This window comes from Nansenia antarctica (genome assembly GCF_963989245.1).
Source record: "Nansenia antarctica genome assembly, chromosome: 6".
NCBI lineage: Eukaryota > Metazoa > Chordata > Actinopteri > Argentiniformes > Microstomatidae > Nansenia > Nansenia antarctica.
In genome coordinates, this window is record NC_137676.1 from 44,923,185 (window position 1) to 44,942,700 (window position 19,516).

Sequence of the window (19,516 nt, forward strand, 5' to 3'; positions counted from 1 at the left end):
GATTGATGACACATCACCACTGATACTTGTCCTCGTCAGATGACAAAAGCCACAGGTTCCAGGTCAGGCCCAGGCAATGGATGAGACCAATCACAATGACAGACGGTATGGGTCGGACCTCCAAAATTGATAGGAAAAATGAATATGATACACTGCCTTGTGGTGACTAGTGACAGGGGTGTAACGCTTTACGCAGATGATATACTGCTTTGAGTGGGCGATTGACACAAACGAGACCAGCAGGAGCCAGATGAGAACCCGGGGTGCTCACACCACAAGGATCATCCCTGTGTCTGCTAGCAGCAAAACAGACGTCAGAATTCAATCTGGACGCACCATCTGTTCATGGATGTCTGTGCTGTCATTTTAGATAGGCTGACTGTCAAAAGAGGAGGCCCTGAGTTCACCTTGCCATCAGAGATGCCTAAAACTCAAGTCTTATAAAACATGATCGATGAAGGCTGTAAACCAACCATCATTTGAACTGCCTCTCTCAAGGCCGCAGACACAATCACACTGTCTTCATCATGGGCCTCTGCTCTGAGATAGAGCTGCACCAGCACCACCATACAGTGTTAACAACCACAGTTGCTGCTTAAGCCAGGTTAAAGGATAAACATGGGCGTGACATATTGTAAACATTGCATGCTAATTTGTTCTAGAACCGTTAAGTGTCAGCCTAATGGCTCAGTTCTGACAAAATTGGCGACTTTCGCTTATGAAGGTCAATATCACCATACATTTTTCATTCATGATCCAATTGTATTAACGCATTGATTACAAAGGAAGACAAACTCACAAGCAATATGTAGACTGGCTTCTCTGCTGACAACGGTGCCAAAAGAGTTGGAGGCCAGACATTGATAGATTCCAACATCCTCCTCTTTGTTGAGATGGCTGATGCGAAGGTTGCCCCCGGTGAGAGTGTAGCGGGACCCCAGCCTTGGTACGATGAAGGAGTTATTCAGCTTCCACCTGTAAATCAAGAGCAGCACAATATTGAGCTGTGAAAGTCAACAAATACTGTAGATGCTGAAAAGATTTGAACAACATTTTATTTACTTACAGTACCAGTCAAAGGTTTGGACACACTTTCCCATTCAATTGAAACTTGAATTCAAACTTTTGACTGGTACTGTATATAAAATGAGTATTCTTGAAGTATTCAATCTTGAAGTAGATTTCAATCTTGATTATTTCGATAAATGTAACATGACCAAACCGTTTGCAAATTGATATATAGTGTATTGAAAGATTTAATTTGTATTCAGCCCTCCTACACAAAATGCTCCTCCAAAAAATATTTTGTAAATTATAATTCGATATTAGACTGGTGCCAAAGACATGACCATTAGCCCACCTGTCATGTTCCCATTGAAGGTTGCCCAGTTCTGGTTCATTATTCCATGTGATAAATACCGTCAGGCGGCATAATCACATGCTTTTATCAGGATCAAACTGCAATCAAATGCCAGAGACCAGACACCCTCATTGTAACAAAGAAATACAATTGACACAGCCTTTATGTGCATTTCTACAGACAACACTGAACATACTGTAATTGGTATGTGAGATAGTCAGTGAGAGGTATTAATCGTTTGCAATGATAATTCATTCATCTCCTTTCACAGCTAGGCTAATGTTAAACATGGGATGAGACTAAATCAATGGCTATAAATACTATAAATAAATACTATAAATACTACTTTTTTTTCTTCTTCATGGAGCAATCCAGCAATACCTTACAGGCAAGCTCCCACCCCAGCGCTCAAATCATCATCCCAAGTGGGAGGCCCTGTAATAAGACTTGTAAGCCTCCCTCAATCATAGTGATTATCAGACAGGAGGGCGACCGCAAAATAGACAGAACATGTACGACAGTTTTTGATTAAAGGTCATGCAATCGAAGACATGGGACACAGAGCAAGGCAACAGGACTTACGCGCTAGCAGTCTGAGTTAACAGTGGTTGGATGTTTTAGCACCCAGAGGAAGGGAAGGATAAATAGTATATGTTTACTTTCAAAATCCACAGAGGAAATGCAGCCATCTGCAATAATGGGCGTTTCAGCAGATGTTTGCTAATCCTTACAGATTGTTCTTCTAGATGTTGACTGTAAAAATGAATTCACTGAAGCTATTCAAAAACAATGGCAGCATCCACATATTAACTAATAACCTTCTCATGAAAAAATTAAAATGTTAGGACATTAATATTAGGGATTATTTAGAAGGTGTAGTTTCATCATCAGCTCAATGTCAAAGAAAACCAAAAAGAGACAAGAGAGGAGAGAAAAGCCAACCTTGTGTGAGAAGGCTCTTCAGAAATAGCTTTTCCAGAGACAGAATAAGGCACAATTAGATTGAATATTAGAGATGATTGTTATTTCACAACTCCTTGAGTTAAGCCTGAGGTTTCCATTTCTGTCCTTATTCCTCCAGAGAGTGAGTGAGAGAGATACTGTAGATAGAGAGAAAGAGAAAGAGAGAGAGGGCGGGCGTATTCAGTGAAGCAGTGCTCAACGGCAGATTGGCTGATTAGATTGATTTAGTGATTTTGTGTTGCAGCTGGAATGGGTCCATGAGCTTCAGATGAGACAAATCAAGGGGGGCATGGTGACAACTCTGAGGGGGCTTTCAGTGGTGGCAGTCGTAGGGTAGTCTAAAATAAATTAATTTGTCCTTGGCGGCCCTGAAATAGAGCTGCCTACTCTTAACTCAGAGGACCCACTCAATGTATGGTGCAGACTGACTCAACCTTCCATGGACCCTTAATCTTAATCGTGGCTGTTTACTTAATGTATTGTGTGAGGATTCCTTGAACACATACCCATTGTAACTAATACAATTTATATACAATATATCAGCCTTGATATTAGCATTGGCAAATAATGACTGAAACATGTCATATTTTGGCCAATACTCGATTTCACAGTCAATATCTAGTGTGGTACTGTATGTGTATGAGGGTAAGCATTCTACACACACTGACTGTCTGGCACTAATTGATTGATTGATTGAAAACTTTATTAGAAGATTTGCAGAAGTAGGTACATGAAAGTACATATTACATACAAGGTCAACTAACAGGATAAAAACCCAAGAAAGCCACTGGCTTATTTCAATTGGGGTCCTTGATTAGGTAACAGTATATAATACATTTAAATAATGCTTCTTAACAAGTTAGAGTTAAAAGACAAAAAGCTTCCATGGTACTGAAAGCTTGTAGGCTTTCGAGACTACATTATAGAACCTGATTGCTTTATGAGTACCCAGTCTATGTGATAAGATCTTATACATTCATTTCAATTTGTGCCCATTAAGCATAACACCAAGGATCTTCAAGCTACATTAACAGCGGAACGTGGTGATGTTATGAAGGATCGTTTCAACCTATTACACATTAAATGCTTGGCTTTGCAATTTGCATTTAATTACAGTGACAGGAGTACAACAGTGTCGTCGTAGGTTGATAGATTGTAAATTAATAGCTTATACAACTGAGGCGCTTTAAAGCAAATCATCGTTTGTCATCTGTTTTCATTTGTCATCACTTTAGCTGCTGATGAGCTAGTCATATATACATTCATAGGACAAGGCACAGGGGACAATTCAGACAGAGAGGCAGAGATCCAATTGACTGACAACAGGAACCAGAGAATGGTTACTTTCAGATCAATCAAGGGATGTTCAATCAAGCACTGGTAAGTATGATACCCTGTTGTGAAAAAGTGTTCAGTATGCAGGCAGGTGTTTGTTTGGTGAACACGTTAGGTTCCATTGTAGCTGGCCAATGTTGTTGCAATAAAATAACAATACAACTGATCTCCAAATGGATTCTATAGTGTAGATGATCAAAGCAAACATACAGTACAATAAGGCTAACTATTCAGGACAATGGTGTAATTAAGCATCAAGTTACTGTGATTGACTGTGAAACTAAACTGCTGTAGACAGTGAGCAGCAAGGTCTGCAACTCTAGTCCTTTAGAGCAATGTTTCTCAACCGGTGGGTCGCGACCCAAAAGTTGGTCGCGGACTCGTTCTGAATGGGGAGAACGGAGTGTGTGTTAAAAAAGATTTATTACTAGAATTACACTTGCCGTTAGCCAATAACACTAGAAAAGGCAAAAATAGTTCTAGTGCTTAGCTATCTCATGTTTTTTTTTTTTTTACAGATATGCACGAAAGACTCATGTGCGCAAACTTGAAGTCTGCAGATGAGTTAACAGGAAGGCTATGACCGTAGCCGCCTCGGCATTGATTAATTTGGATGTCAAAATCTTTGATAAGCATGGCTTTCCATGGCTTCAATCTACAAAACATGATTACAACATGGATAACATCTACAATAAATTTACATTTCCAGATGCGTGCCATGGTCACGTAAAAATTTGGGTTAGGGCAGCGTTTCCCAAACTGTGGGTCGCGACCCCCTAGTGGGGCGCGGGGGTACTGCAGGGGGGGCGCAGAAATAATGGGAGGGGGAAAAAATGCACACACAAGAGCTGTAAACAAACACTGCTTGCTTAAGGTTACCATCAGGGGTGTTGTGGGCGTTGGATGATAAAAATGAGAACCTGAATGGAGCGCAGGCCATAAACTGTAACAAAGAGGCAGCGAGGGGGCTCCATTCACGTCATTGACGCGCGCTCCATTCACGTCATTGACGCGCGCACTCCCTCCTCCAGCTATCTAGCAGCAACAACAACAATGGATAAGTTTATGAAAGAGCCAGAAGCTAAACGAAAAGCGAAGGAGCCCATGACAAACGTCCCAAAGCCAAAGTCAAGAAAGTATGACGATACATACCTCTCCCTGGGCTTCACGTCTAATGTGGTCGGTGCGGAGGAACGACCACTGTGTGTCCTCTGTCTCAAAACTTTAGCGGCAGAAAGCATGAAGCCTAGCAAGTGGAAACGTCACTTGGAGACCACACACCCGACTGATGTGAAGAAGCCCCTCGATTTCTTCAAGAGAAAACTCCAAGAATACCGTGGTCAGCAGAGCCGTTTCGTTAAAACAGCATCTGTTACGTCTAATGCTCAACTTGCCTCCTACAAAGTGGCATATCGTATCGCCCAGTCTAAAAAACCACACACCATCGCTGAGGAGTTAATACTCCCTGCTGCAATAGATATGGTTTCACATATGATAGACGAGGCAACAGCCCAAAAACTCAAAGCTATCCCCCTGTCAAACAACACTATTGCGAGACGCATCAATGACATCTCAGAAAACATGAAAGAGCAGCTTGTTGAGAAAATAAAAGACCAACGCTTTGCGCTCCAGGTAGACGAGGCCACAGATAGTAACAAGGACTGTCTGTTAATAGCGTATGTCAGATACATTGATGCGGAGGGTTTGAGCGAGGATTTGCTATTTTGCAACTATGTCCCAAACAGAGCAACAGCTGATGAACTGTTCAAAATCATAGACAAATACCTGAGTGAAGCCGATCTGAAATGGGAGGACTGTGTGGGGATATGCACCGACGGTGCCCAGGCCATGGCAGGAAAACGGGGAGGGCTCCAGACGCTCATCAAGCGCGTTGCACCGAAAGCAGTGTGGACTCACTGCATAATACACAGGGAGGCACTCGCGTCAAAGCAGCTGAGTCCAGAGTTGAATGACGTTTTGTCTCATGTTATCACCACCGTCAATTACATAAAAACAAGACCACTGAAAGCTCGCATTTTTTCCGCTTTGTGCGAGGAGATGGGCTCCGAGCACACAGCCGTGCTATTTCACAGCGAGTCGCGTTGGCTCTCTCGCGGAAAGGTGCTGTCCAGGGTGCTATCGCTGAAAGATGAGATCCGAATCTACTTGGAGGAGGAAGGGAACGAACTTGCCAGCAAGTTTAATGATGAAGACTTCCTCATGAAATTGGCCTACCTAAGCGACATGTTTGAGAAGCTCAATGAATTGAATCTACAGTTGCAGGGCAACAACACACACCTTCCACATCTGGCAGACAGGATACAATCTTTCACACGGAAACTGGACATGTGGGGCAGGAGACTTGAACAGGGGGACATCGACTCATTTGGGAATCTGAAGGCATTCATCGAGACCAATGAGCTGCAGAGCACAGTGGTTCCATGTATGAGAGAGCACATCTCAGCCCTGAAACAAAGCTTCCAGAAATACTTCTCTGTGGATGACAGTGCCAAATACGACTGGATTAGAGATCCATTTGTTGCACCACCACCTGCCATGTTCAGCACTGCGGAAGAGGAACAGTACATCGACATGACTTCAGAGTCAACCATGAGGCTGCAGTTCACATCCACGACTTTGGCTGGGTTTTGGATTGGAGTGGAGAAGGACTACCCTCTCATTGGACAGAAAGCTGTGGGAATACTGCTGCCTTTTGCAACATCGTACCTGTGTGAGATAGGCTTTTCTGCTGCAAATACAGGTCGAAGTTGAACATTGAGAATGAACTGAGAGTGGCAGTCTCAAAACAACAACCCCGCTTTGAGAAGATTTGCAAGGCAAAGCAAGCACACACAAGTCATTGATCGTAATTGTGATAGAAATGTGAGGAGTAAGAATAGTGATGCAGTAGAAATTAGTTAATGTTGATATGTTGAATATTTCAGTGGCACAGGATCATTTGCCAAGCACTTATGTTCCTTTTCAAACCATAATAAAATATAAAACTATAGTTGGATATACTGTATGTGTCTTGTTATTATTAGAAGAGAAAATGTAATGTTTTTACAACTTTATACAATTACTAATATCAATCTAGGTGGGAACCGGGTTAGGGGGGGCTCGAAAATATTTCCAATTACCCAAGGGGGGCCTGATTGAAAAAGTTTGGGAACCACTGGGTTAGGGTGTTTTACAAATCTGTGCGAAGACCTGGGCTCTGTGCACGTACAGGTGTTGTATCCTTCGGAAGTTCGCTGGCTATCAAGGGGAAAGAAGTTGTCACGCTTTTACGAATTTAGACCAGAAAATCACAGGCTTCCTTTCGAGAATAACACGCTTTATACTGAGCTGTTTCACGACGAAATCTGGCTTGCACGAGTTGCGTATCTTGCTGATGTGTTCGAGCACCTCAACACAACGTGTCTATGCAAGTGAGGGGACACAGTATTTTTGAACAGTGACAAAATCTCTGCATTCAAAAGAAGATCGCATTGTGGCTAAATCATGTTGACATGTTTCCCAACGCTTGTCATGAAGCACAACAGCTGGACACAGCGGCCAGAAATGCCCAGAATTCTCATGCCGCATCTCACTGCAAACTCGGCTTCACGACTATTTCACGGAGAAACATGGAGATCATCACTGGATACGGGACCCCTTCGGAATCAACATGGAAAGCGTCACGTTGCCAAGCAATGAAGATAATCAGCTGGTGGAGCTGTCATGTGATCAGGCTGAAAGGGAAATTCTATGAATTTCACTCTCCCCCAGTCCTGGGTGCAATGATGTGATGGGAGAGTATCCGTCCCTCGCCACTCATGCAGTCAAAATCCTCCTACCATTCAGCACTACTTATCGATGCAAAAGTGGCTTCTCAACTTTGGTCCAGCTCAAGCCGTGTCACCCCCAAAAAGCAAGCATGGGTAACAACAAAGTGAATTCTTAGCTACACCTGCCGTTAGCCAGTCCTTTCGTTGAAACCAAGAAACACAAAATGTACGGTTTTGTCGTTTGTCCTTTTGTGTTATTTGAACACCGTTTGGACGATGTCTCTTGTCCCCCTGTCTCTTCACTTCCAATTTTTCCTCAGAAGACATTAACGAAAATGGATGAGAAAGTAAATAATACACTGTGGTGGGTTGACATAATTCACCCACAGAACTATGGGTTGGGAGTATTGTTCCGCATGGACAGTTAAGTGCGTGGTACCCAAGTTGTTTAGTCAGTTATAGTTACTGCTTGAAGTGTGTGGTTGAGACTCGTTCATGTCATTCAATAAACGTTTAGCTTTGACATTTGATACGCCGCCTACGACTCCCGTCTCTCGGCACTACACTGGTGACCCCGACGTCAGTCCCGTTGAAGTATCCTAGACTGAACCGAACATGGGAAATAACGCCGTTATTCTCAAATTGCCGGAGTTTTGGGAGACATCCGCGGCAGCATGGTTCGCGCAGACGGAGGCGCAGTTCGCCCTCCGTGGGATTGCAGATGACGCCGCACGCTACTACCATGTCGTCTCGGCGCTGGGGAGCTCCACTGCAGCCAGAACGGTGGGCTTCATTACAGCTCCCCCTGCCCTGAATAAATATACAGCGTTTAAGGCTCTCCTCCTCAAGACCTTCGAACTATCACGGTCAGAACGAGCCCGACGTCTGTTCGCAATTCACGGGCTGGGAGACAGCAAGCCTTCCCAGCACATGGACATGATGCTGAACCTACTAGGTACGGAAGAACCACATTTTCTATTTATTGAACTGTTTCTTCGGCACATGCCTGCACATGTACAGACAGCGCTCGCTAATACAACTATTACTGAACCCCGTGCGTTAGCCGAAGAGGCTGACCGCTTCTTCCTAGCTACCCAGCGTTTTACCCCTGAAGTGCTAGCCCCAACACACAATTACACTCCCCCAGGCAGAGACAGGCGAGCTAACAAGGGTCCAACGACCACCGATAGCCGTACTAGCACAGGCATGTGCTATTTTCACTCATGCTTTGGCGCGAAAGCGAAGAGGTGCCGCTCCCCTTGCAACTACAGCTCGACGGGAAACGGCAAAGCCTGCGCTCTGTAGTGGCTGTGAGTGTGGGCACAACAAACCAGCTACTATTCATCAGAGACACTCTCTCCGGGTGCAAATTCCTCTGTGACACCGGTGCTCAGAGGAGCGTCCTGCCTGCGACAGTGGATGACACCGCCAGGGGAGGTCATGGCCCACATTTAAAGTCCGCTAACGACACCCCCATCCGCACCTATGGCACGAAAGCTGTAGACCTATGTTTCGGGGGTCAGCGGTTTACATGGGACTTCGTCACGGCCGACATCTCCTTCCCCCTCCTCGGTGCAGATTTCCTATGTGCTCACGGACTGCTCGTGGACGTCAAGAACAACCGCCTGGTGGACGCACTGACATTCTCCTCACTTGCATGTGTCCGCGGTGAGGCGACATACGGCGGGCTCTCCAGCTCACTCTCAGAGGGTGACAACTATCAGCACCTGCTCAGCGAGTTCCCCAGCTTGACACAGCCCACATTTTCCGCCACCACTACCAGGCATGGGGTGGAGCACCACATAGACACCAAGGGCGCCCCCATCTACGCTAGGGCCCGGCGGCTCAACCCCGACAGGCTAGCAGTCGCTAAGTCTGAGTTCGTCAACATGGAGCGCCTTGGTATCATCCGCCGCTCAGACAGCCCATGGGCCTCACCGCTACACATCGTGCCGAAACCAGACGGCGGATGGCGACCGTGTGGCGACTACCGCCGCCTCAACGACGCTACGACACCCGACCGCTATCCAGTCCCCCACATTCAGGACTTCTCTGCGCATCTGGCGGGTAAGCTGGTTTTCTCAAAGGTGGACCTAGTGCGTGGCTACCACCAAGTCCCCGTGCACCCTTCAGACATCCCCAAAACGGCGGTGATCACGCCGTTCGGGCTATTCGAATTCCTACGCATGCCGTTTGGACTTAAGAATGCAGCCCAGTCCTTTCAGCGGCTAATGGATTCGACGCTCAGGGATATGCCATTCCTATTCGTCTATTTGGACGACATCCTCGTTGCCAGCTCCTCGGAGGAAGAGCACCTGGCACATCTCCGAGACCTCTTCACGAGGCTCAGCCAACATGGCCTGATCATTAACCCGGCGAAGTGTCTGTTCGGGTTACCCTCCATCCAATTCCTTGGGCATCTCATCAACAAATATGGGGCCGCCCCCCTCCCATCGAAGGTGGAGGCCGTTACCGCCTTCCCCCGCCCACACACAGCTCGAGCACTCCGAGAGTTTCTGAATTAATTTAGCCCAAATGGTCGGGATATCAAGGAGGCGCCAAGACACCTGTCAATCACGATGTGACAACAATGATTGGAAGCTGATGCTAGGAGTTTGGACTGTAAAAAGGAGGCAATATTGTACCAGAACAAAAACAAACTTGAAGAAAACCCCTGTCAGATGTTACCTGTAGAAGGGTGGAGGATGTCCCTGGGCCTCGCAGCTGAACACAACCTCTCTGCTGGTCTCAGTGGGGTTGAGGGGAAACACCACACTGCCAGGTTGTTTGGTGAACACAGGCCTCAGCAGGACACTGCTTCCTGCAAAGAGAACCAGCACAAATACATTACCTTTGATAGACTAGGCCTTCAAGTCCAACCAGACACTCAAGCCCAGGGTTTACACATTGTTCAGCCCATTACTTCATCTCCTGTGACTGGTCATAAAAATAAGATTTCAAATGGTTATTTCCCACTTCAGTTCATACAGTAGGAACATGTTTTAGACTTTAGAGGGTAGTATGAGGCCCTATTTAAGCCAAAACAGCTACTGTACTTGGTTTTGTAATATGTTGCTTTATCCTATACTGTAATATACAATATATCATCATTCTTGTGCTGCAACTTGCAAGAGAGATCCATTAACAAGGGTCCCATCCTCAGTGAGTTCATTATGGACAACTATCTTGGTGTCTGACTGAACAGAAACCATTATGAATATTTTTCCTTGAATGAGACAACTCCCAATGCTGGCTATGCTTAGATAAAATGTGACAGCAGCTGGTGAAAGCAGGAACAACAAGTGAAAAATGTAAAGAAATGTCAATGGTGTTGAAAATCAATCACACACTCGCTAGTCAAGCCAAAACATTTCAAGGCAATGGATTCGGTGAGTAATCCTCACTACTCTACACTAACTAGGTAGTAGTGGAGATTACTCACAGAATCCACTGCGATATTTGAATGAATAAAAGTCTGAACATTTGGTCGGTTGCCAACTTGTTCCCGCTTTCACCAGCTGCTGTCACAAATGGTGAAATTGCCATTTTCAATCGTCAGGACATAAAAACGTGTATCTTTCCAGGTTCCCCAATCTTTTAAATGACTTGCCATCAAGCTACCTGGGCCTAAACCTCTGGTTGTTGTGTTGTCTACCACCCCACCCCCTCCCCCCAAGCCTGAATCCTGCATTCCTCTCTGACTTGTCCACATTCCTGACTGAGCTTGTCAATACCATCGATACTGACTCTCTCTCTGCCTGCGTCTCTGAGTCCATCTCCCCCCCCCCCCCCCCCCCCCGCCCAAATTGATTCAGACTCCCCTACAGAACTGATGAAATTCTACAAAGACACTCTGTCCACCTGCCTGGATCAACTAGCCCCCATGAAGACCAGGTCAGTGTCATTCACACATTCACTTCCACTCCCTGGTACACGCCTAAGCTACATCAACTCAAATCTAGAGGATGTCAACTTGAGCGACTCTTCAAGAAAAGCTGTTTTACTGTACATGCTGAGGCCTAAAACTGCACTAGCAGCTGGACAGAGGTGCTCTCCAAAGTGCCCTGCTCCTCCTCCTACTCTGATGTCATTCAGTCCAGTTGTGGTGATCCCAGAGTACTGTTCAGCACTATTAACAAACTCCTCAAACCAATGGACAGTCTCTCTCACTCATTCACCACTGACAAATGCAACTAGTTTTGTCATTCTTTCAAACCAAGATATAATAATCCAAAACTATAATTCAGCCACTCCACTTGTCTTGCTGACATCAAGTCCTGGATGCAATGCAACTTCCTCAAACTGAACTGCAACAAATCAGAAATCATACTTAGTCCCACTCTAGCCACGACTTCACCCTCAACAGCGATGGCTTCACTGTCTCCATATCAAATCAGGTCCGTAACCTCAGAATCATCCTGGACTCCACCCTCTCATTTGTACTTCATGTCAAACACAAGGCTAAAACTACCTCAGGAATGTTGCCTGTCTCCAACCCTCCCTGACCTTCAGTGATACAGAGAGCCTCATCCATGTGTTTGTTACCAACACAGCCAGACTACCGGACTACTGGGCTGGACTACTGCACCAGTGTTGTATTTGGGGCCACCAACAACAGTCCTCAGCAGACTCTAACATGTTCAGAACTCAGCTGCCCGCTTGCTCACTAGAACCCACTCCAGAGACAACATCACTCCAGTCCTCAAAAACCTGGCTCCCAGTCATTATGATATATTATCATCATAGCATAGTAGCCTATATATATCAGGCCATAATTAGGTGACTGGCACCGTACAGGCCCGTGGTCCTAGGGTACTTCATAATATCATAGCTTAGTATATCATGAGTTAAACTTGGCCCATATTAGGTGACTGGTCTACACCGCTGTCTGTTGGTCTACCCCGCTGTCTGTAGGTCTACCCACTATCTGTCAATCTACAACCTGTCTGTAGGTCTACCCCGTGTCTGTCAATCTCACCCCATTTATGGTTATGGGGGCATATCTGTAGTTATATTTATTATTATTATTATTAGTAGTAGTAGTAGTAGTATTAAGAGAGCACGTAGAATCACAATGTTTTTTTCTATACAGCATCAGTGCATACAGTACACAATACAAATACTGTAAAAAATACTAAGTATGGGCAGACTGAGTATGGTCCTTTGACAGACATTAATGTAAAAAATAGACCATACCACTTCAAAGACTTGACACTTTCTTAAAACAAGAACCCTCCGCTGGTTGCTTGTTGTGAGGTGCATCGTCTTGCATCGTCTTGTCCGACTGTCCGACTGAGTACTGTTTTCCGATAGTTTTTGACTTACTGCAAATGATTTCCCCAGGCTTTCCGAACCAGGAAACCTGGTCTCAACAAGGTTAATTACCACCCTACAGTTGTTGTACATAATAATTAAATAAATACCATATCAAGTATTGCCAGTATGGCCTCTTTTGACTAATTTCTGTCCTCAACATTGGGTTAGTGTGGAGGAAAATACATGTTTTCAAAGTTGTAGAAAAATTAGAAGCAATAATGGAGAGTTCCACAATTATTAGCTGCTATGTTTCCTGAAATTCCACATTCAAAAATAACCTATTAACTGAACTGGAGCTGAAAGTTGTTAGAGTCATCAACAAAAGTAGCTGCTTATTACATTTCTTTCCTTGCAGAAAACACTAGATTAAGACCACTATTGAATAAGTATGTGACAACCTAGTAGGCCTCCACCGACACAATAAAGAACATGGATGTCCACCTTTTTTGATTAATTAGAAAAAAATATGTTTGGCAGGGCAGTCAAACCGTATTTGAGTAAACTAAAAGTGACCTGTGGGGCTTTGGCAGACAACATTTCCTTGGGAAAAACACACCTTCCTCACAAAGAAATGTGCCTTTCTGTTAAGGAATTTGCATTTATGTAACAGCAGAAAGCTAAGACCGCTAGGTAATTTGTATGGGGAAGAGATACTGTATCAAGAGAGAGCGGGTTTATCCCCAGGACTCAAAATAACTCTCTGAGAGAAGCTGTTTGACAGGGACCTTGTGCACTGATTGTTCCTCTCCTCAAGGATAAACCTTGTGGACACAAAATGTAAGATAGCCTAATGATAGTCTTTGTTAGATAACTATGCTCGACACTTCTTACAGAGCTCCAATACAAGCACAAACACAACACACAAGCATGTAGGCCCCGGGTAAACATAATCATGTAACAAATCGACGTTTTGCCGCGGAGGGAGTGCTTGAACGCATTGATTAATGACTTTGCTAATCAATGCACACAAGGTGCCTCAAGAAAAGCTTCTCAACCACTGAGAACGCAGGCCTACTCCGAGGATAGCAGTTATGAAACTTAAAGCATTCACACTACTTCATTACTTTGGATGACCTCCCACTTACTGCTCACATGTGGGAAGTTATCAATTAACACAACTTCTATGCATATGCTTTATTGCATGACTAACTTGACTCATACCGAAAACACAGATGGGCTCCAACAACCCACTGAACCATCTCTGAAAAGTAGTCTCACATAACCTTAATGCATATCGTGTAACAACATTTCTTTATATGTTGGGAAATTAACCAGCGTAACTAATATTCGTTCTGAACAGGTACTACTGAACAGAGCTGATTTCTGGCAACACCATGGCAACTGTTATTAGGGAGAATAACTGCAGGATAATGAGATGGGATGGAGTTCTGGGGGCCATGCCTGGGGGGTTAGTCCAAAGTGATGCAAACTCTGTGAAACTCCTCTGTTGCACAACAGGAATGTATGTGCATTAGAGGACGGTGGAATAATTGTCAGTCTTGCTTTGTGGTAATAAAGAAAAAGTACAACTTGCTGTGATCTAGTGTTGTTCAATTTTAAAGGAACAGGGCGTACCGGTATGTCTTTTGGAAATCTGCGACCTCTGGCCAGTGCAGCGAAATTCAATTTGAAGTTTCACACAACGACCTCCCTAATAAAAGGCCTAATATAACCCATCAAAATGGACTTGCAGTATTGGACATTAGCGGTTGTTTTTCTGCATGCGAGCACAATTCAAAGAAGCAGACAGAAAGGCAAACATCAGAGTCCACTCCCCTAGAACACCCCTGGCAGTAACAACATGTTTGTATGCAAACCGAGTGTCAGGTAGGATTTCCAAACAATAACACATTCGTAAGTTTAATAATTCTTTCAAGGGATCTCATTCCCTGATTGCTACCAATTAAACATACAGTAGTTATTAGGAGGCTTTTATAAAGCTTTAATGTTTTATGAATACTGGACCTTTAAATACCAGATTGTATACCTTAAATAGAGATTTTGAGGAATAAGGGTACTGCAGTATTAAGGAGTTTCGAAAGCAGTTATTGCGAAGACATTAATCGCAACAAGTTTGAGACAAGAATCTACAAGACACTACACAATTATAACTTTGACCTTCCGGTCTTCAGTAAGTGCCTGAATTTTGAACAAGAATTCATTTTGGAATCAGCAGTTTGCTATGTGTTAACACCCACACAATCTGATTTTAACAGGCCACACCATGAACAAGACAGACAGATGGTCTGAGAGAAATCTCTCTATTATGGATGTGTACTGTTTCCGAATGTTAACAGAAAGTTGACTGCACAATGCCCCAAGACAAAGACAGAGGTCATTATGAAAGTGGCTTATTGAAAAAAGCTGCCTCCCTTGTATCTCTCACCTGCTGCAAAATGATATGTGGCAGAAAAGAGCACCGAAGACTACACGACACCCGGCATCAGCACGAATGGGGAAAGCGAAAGGGTGCTTTGGAGGCTGAAATAAAAACTAATCTCAAATTCAATACTGGCTGACAGCAAATGAATTCAGCAAGCTTACCTCAGCATGAATAAACAGCCACATGGGGAGTCGACAGTGGGGGGGGTATCGGTCGTTTGTGAGGTCCCCAATCCATTCGCTTCAGCTTGGGATTTTATGCATCAAATAAAAAAGCCAATCTTGCTTTTTAAAGCATCTTTCCTCTCTGTCCAGACAGATAAGATACACCCTTAAGGTCTCTCGTTGAGGGGCTCCAAATGTTATTCTGAGGGTGCAGGAAGGTTGGGATTGGGTGGTGGAGTTAGCGATTCAAAGCTGGTCTGGCAACTGAAGGCTTTTGGGTCAGAAATCTGGGGCCTACACGATGATTAAACTGAAATCATAATATTACGTTTAGCTGATAGTGTATGTTACTCCATGTTTCAAGAGGGTCTGTTTATGTGTAAGCTTATAGCTCGGGTCAAATATCTGATCTTAGTATCTCATACTGTGTGCCACCATTGTAGATGTTTTTTTTTTTTTTTTAACCCTCATGTCACACCATACTGAATTTAATCAAAGTTAATATGTCTAATACACTGTATACTGTGCAGTGCATAATATGCATTACAGGGAATATGCTGTCAATACTGAATATCATATTGGGGAAACATAACATTGATTAAATGTACCTTAGTGTCGTTCCATTGAATGGCTACATACATTCAAAAACATATTGCTGCAGAGAATGCCATTTGTCATCTAATTGCCATAATATCACTACCTTTCCTTCCCCTACTATGCTTAGAGGGCTATTTGTCATTTACCAGCTGCTGCAGTCTACACTAATAGTAACATTTATCATGCTTTTCCACTGTATACGTCCAACCATCCAAACTTCTAGGACTCATGATTGTACTATTTGCGGATTTCATTTCAATTCATATTGTGTTTTCACAGTGGACAGTGGAGTATGGTTTTCGTGGATTTGTTGCCTGTGCTTGGGAAAATAATTGGAAATAAATTGGTACATTTTTGGGAATAAAAGTTGCATGAGTACCAATAGATTTTGTTGTACACCAGGAAGGTTGAATGCAGTCATCTCAGGTCTGATGTGAATTAGATTAATATGACTCCTTGACTTCTCCATATGAAAATACATGCTACATGCTATACATACAGTAGACTAAATTCTACAATAATACAATAATGTATAATGTATAATACACTGTGTTGGACTGAGTCAGTAGGGGAGAGCTATGTCAATATCCTGACAGAGAATTATGGTTGAGTTAAGATCAAAATTAGAAGTGCTGTAGTCTCCAAGAGGACCATGACACTTTGTGAATCCAACCATGTAGGTTTTTATAGGTACATGACCTTTTCAGTACTAGCCACAGTGTGAGAGTTCCCTGCATCCACCCATGCTAGTCCTCAGGAAAGAACACAACAAGCAGGAGATAATGGTGGCCTACTACCGCGGCGCAGTGGAGAGCATCCTCACCTACGGCATCTGCAACTGGTTCTCCAGCTGCACAACCGCATAGAGAAATGCGCTACAGAGAGTCGTGAGAACAGCCCAGAAGATCACCGGCGCCCCCCTCCCCTCTCTGGAAGAGCTGTACAACACACGCTGTCTCAGGAAGGCCTCCAAGATCTCCAGAGACCCAACCCACCCTGGGTACGAACACTTTGCCCGGCTGCCCTCGAAAAGGCGGTACAGGACCATGGCCGCAAGGACAAACAGACTGAAGCACAGCTTCTACCCCAAGGCCATCCAGGCCCTGAACACAGCAAAGACCTAGGTTCTGGGCCCTGGACAGTCTGGACGGATAGATGGCAGCTGCTGGACTGAAAAAATCAGGTGTAGTGCTGAGGCACAAATATGTACATTTCAAGCCTGCAAACTGCGACACTTCAAATGAATGTGCAATAACACTATGTGCAATATGACAACCCTAGTCGTCTATCTGTACAGTATAGTATAGTGGATAGTGTACATAGCCTTTATTTATGTAAACCAGCTCCTTCCCTTCTTGTGTTTTTTTTTTCTTTTTTTTTTTTCCTAGCACCAGGGGAGCCACCCCTCCTAAATGTCGTTGTTTGGTACCTGTACTATAGCAATGACAATAAAGACCATTCATTCATTCATTCATTCATTCATATCCCCTCCCTGCATCCCTCCCTGCATCCACCCATGCTATATCCCCTCCCTGCATCCATCCATGCTATATCCCCTCTCTGCATCCATCCATGCTCCCTGCATCAACCCCCCCCCCCCCCCCCCCCCACACACACACACACACACACACTGCCCTCTACTCTCTCCAATAGAACCTGTGTACTGTAACAACATAGCCAAAGCAGAATAGATAAGCTACATTACAGTAGCCTATACCTACTGTATCTCACACTCTCATGCTGTGTTCCCTCTATTCGAAAGGGCACATATGCTTGAATACTAAAATGGTTATCACATCTCACTCGGAATACCAAGGCTTTGTAACCTACAGTACCTGTTCTCTCTCATTCCGTGCCTCCTCTCGTAAACAGAGCACACGTGACACAGCCCGCTCTGAATACTAAAGCTTTACTTGTTCCCAGTCATAAGTCTAAGCCTGGACAGTAAGTCTAGAGCTCAAGTTTACAACCTACAGTTATCATACCATCTCATTCTGTGTACCTGGAAACAGAGCACACATTCTTACATTGAATATCATTCAATCCACTAATTAATCAAATGGAACTGTCAATGTAGTGGAGGTGGTTCGAGTAACTAGTTATTTTGTCCTAATGCTAATGCAAAGACTAGGCTTTTGTTCAACCGGCTAACAGTCTTGCAGCACGCCAACCCAGGCTCAAATCTTAACATTAGCTTAATCTTGTACATTACCAAACACTTAAGTGTTTTTGCCTTACTCAGTCTTTAGCTTTTCTGTATGTAAAGTATATTCTAAATCCTAAACTAGGGCATAGTGTGGCATTACTAATCCCATGGTGAGTCACAGCCCCCCAAGGATTTCTCATTAGACAACCACCAATGTGCTGAATACACTGTACTAATAAGTGGTGCTAATTTCCATGTAGAAATATCCTTGCACCCCATTGCTATTGGGCTCTATATATGGGCACATAGGCCTACTCATAATTGTTTTAAAGTCCCAGTTTTGAAGAGTTAACTCTGGGAAAGAAAATACTGCACATTCTCTCTCTCTTTTCAACAAGGGAAATGCCTGAATCATCCATCTTCTGGTCTGCATTAAACACTGACATCTATGAGGGGGCCGTAGAGTTTGACCCTACCATTTTGTCAGTGAGAGGAATTAAGCCGCCTCATTAAAATAAGATCAATAGTGGGACTCTACTACTACCAGTGCTGCCTCAATTAGAGTATCAATGGAGGCGCACTATAAATGAATGACTGCACATTTAAGTGTGAGATAAGACTGTCTTTGAGACTTATGACCTCGACTTTTTTTCCTAACAGGATTCACAGAGAGAATGAAAAAAACCAATGGTATCCCATTTCAGGGACTGTGACAGTGCTGCCTTGAGAACAGCATTGTTGGAAAATTGATGGAGGAGGACAATGGCTGGGCACTTGGACTAAAAAACTTTGTGTTAACTTTTTAGAAATTACCTGTCCTAAAACACAATTACTCCAATAGTCCAATGGACTATTTACAATATTTAGCTCTTTATGTAAAATTAATAATGATGACTTTCAACAGATAGCCTTGGCATGCCCAAACAGGAAAAAAAATCACAAGATGCTTACCTGCAAGGCACTCCACGAAAGATAGCAGCAGCATCAGTTTCCATAGCAACTCCATTTTAACGGTCTCAGGTCAATATGAGCTCATATCCAATCAGGTGTGTAGAATTCTGGCTTTGTCCTTTCCGGCACCTTCTCTGGCCTATCGTCCGAGCAAAAAGGAGAGAGTGGAGGGAAGAGTGAGAGTGAGAGTGAGAGTGTGTGAGTGTGTGTGTGTGTGTGTGTGTGTGTGTGTGTGTGTGTGTGTGTGTGTGTGAGAGAGAGAGAGAGAGTGAGAGAGAGAAAGAGAGAGAAAGAGAGAGAGAGAGAGAGTGAGAGAGAGAGAGAGAGAGAGAGAGAGAGAGAGAGAGAGAGAGAGAGAGAGAGAGAGAGAGAGAGAGAGAGAGAGGGAGAGGGGGGGATTAGTCATTCAGAATACTGGTCAGTCCAAGTGTTTTATATCACAGGGACAGTTACTGTCCATGCTCCCCAGGCAACCACTCCAACACTTCAGTTTTCAAAACTTGTTAAGCTTTTGCTCTATACATTTTCCAG

General features: G+C 44.0%; 1 protein-coding gene across 1 annotated transcript in view; it reads right to left on the reverse strand.

The window, feature by feature from the left end:
• cntn3a.1 (contactin 3a, tandem duplicate 1) overlaps positions 1-19,040 on the reverse strand; it is a gene marked incomplete at both ends in the record, with an annotated part of 75,637 nt that extends 56,597 nt beyond the window's left edge. Inside the window, 3 exons of the mRNA XM_080534539.1 lie at positions 800-975; positions 10,117-10,249; positions 18,986-19,040. Of these exons, the coding sequence (XP_080390665.1) occupies positions 800-975; positions 10,117-10,249; positions 18,986-19,040 (364 nt within the window). The remainder of the gene's footprint in view (positions 1-799; positions 976-10,116; positions 10,250-18,985) is intronic.
• Positions 19,041-19,516: the final 476 nt, after the last annotated feature.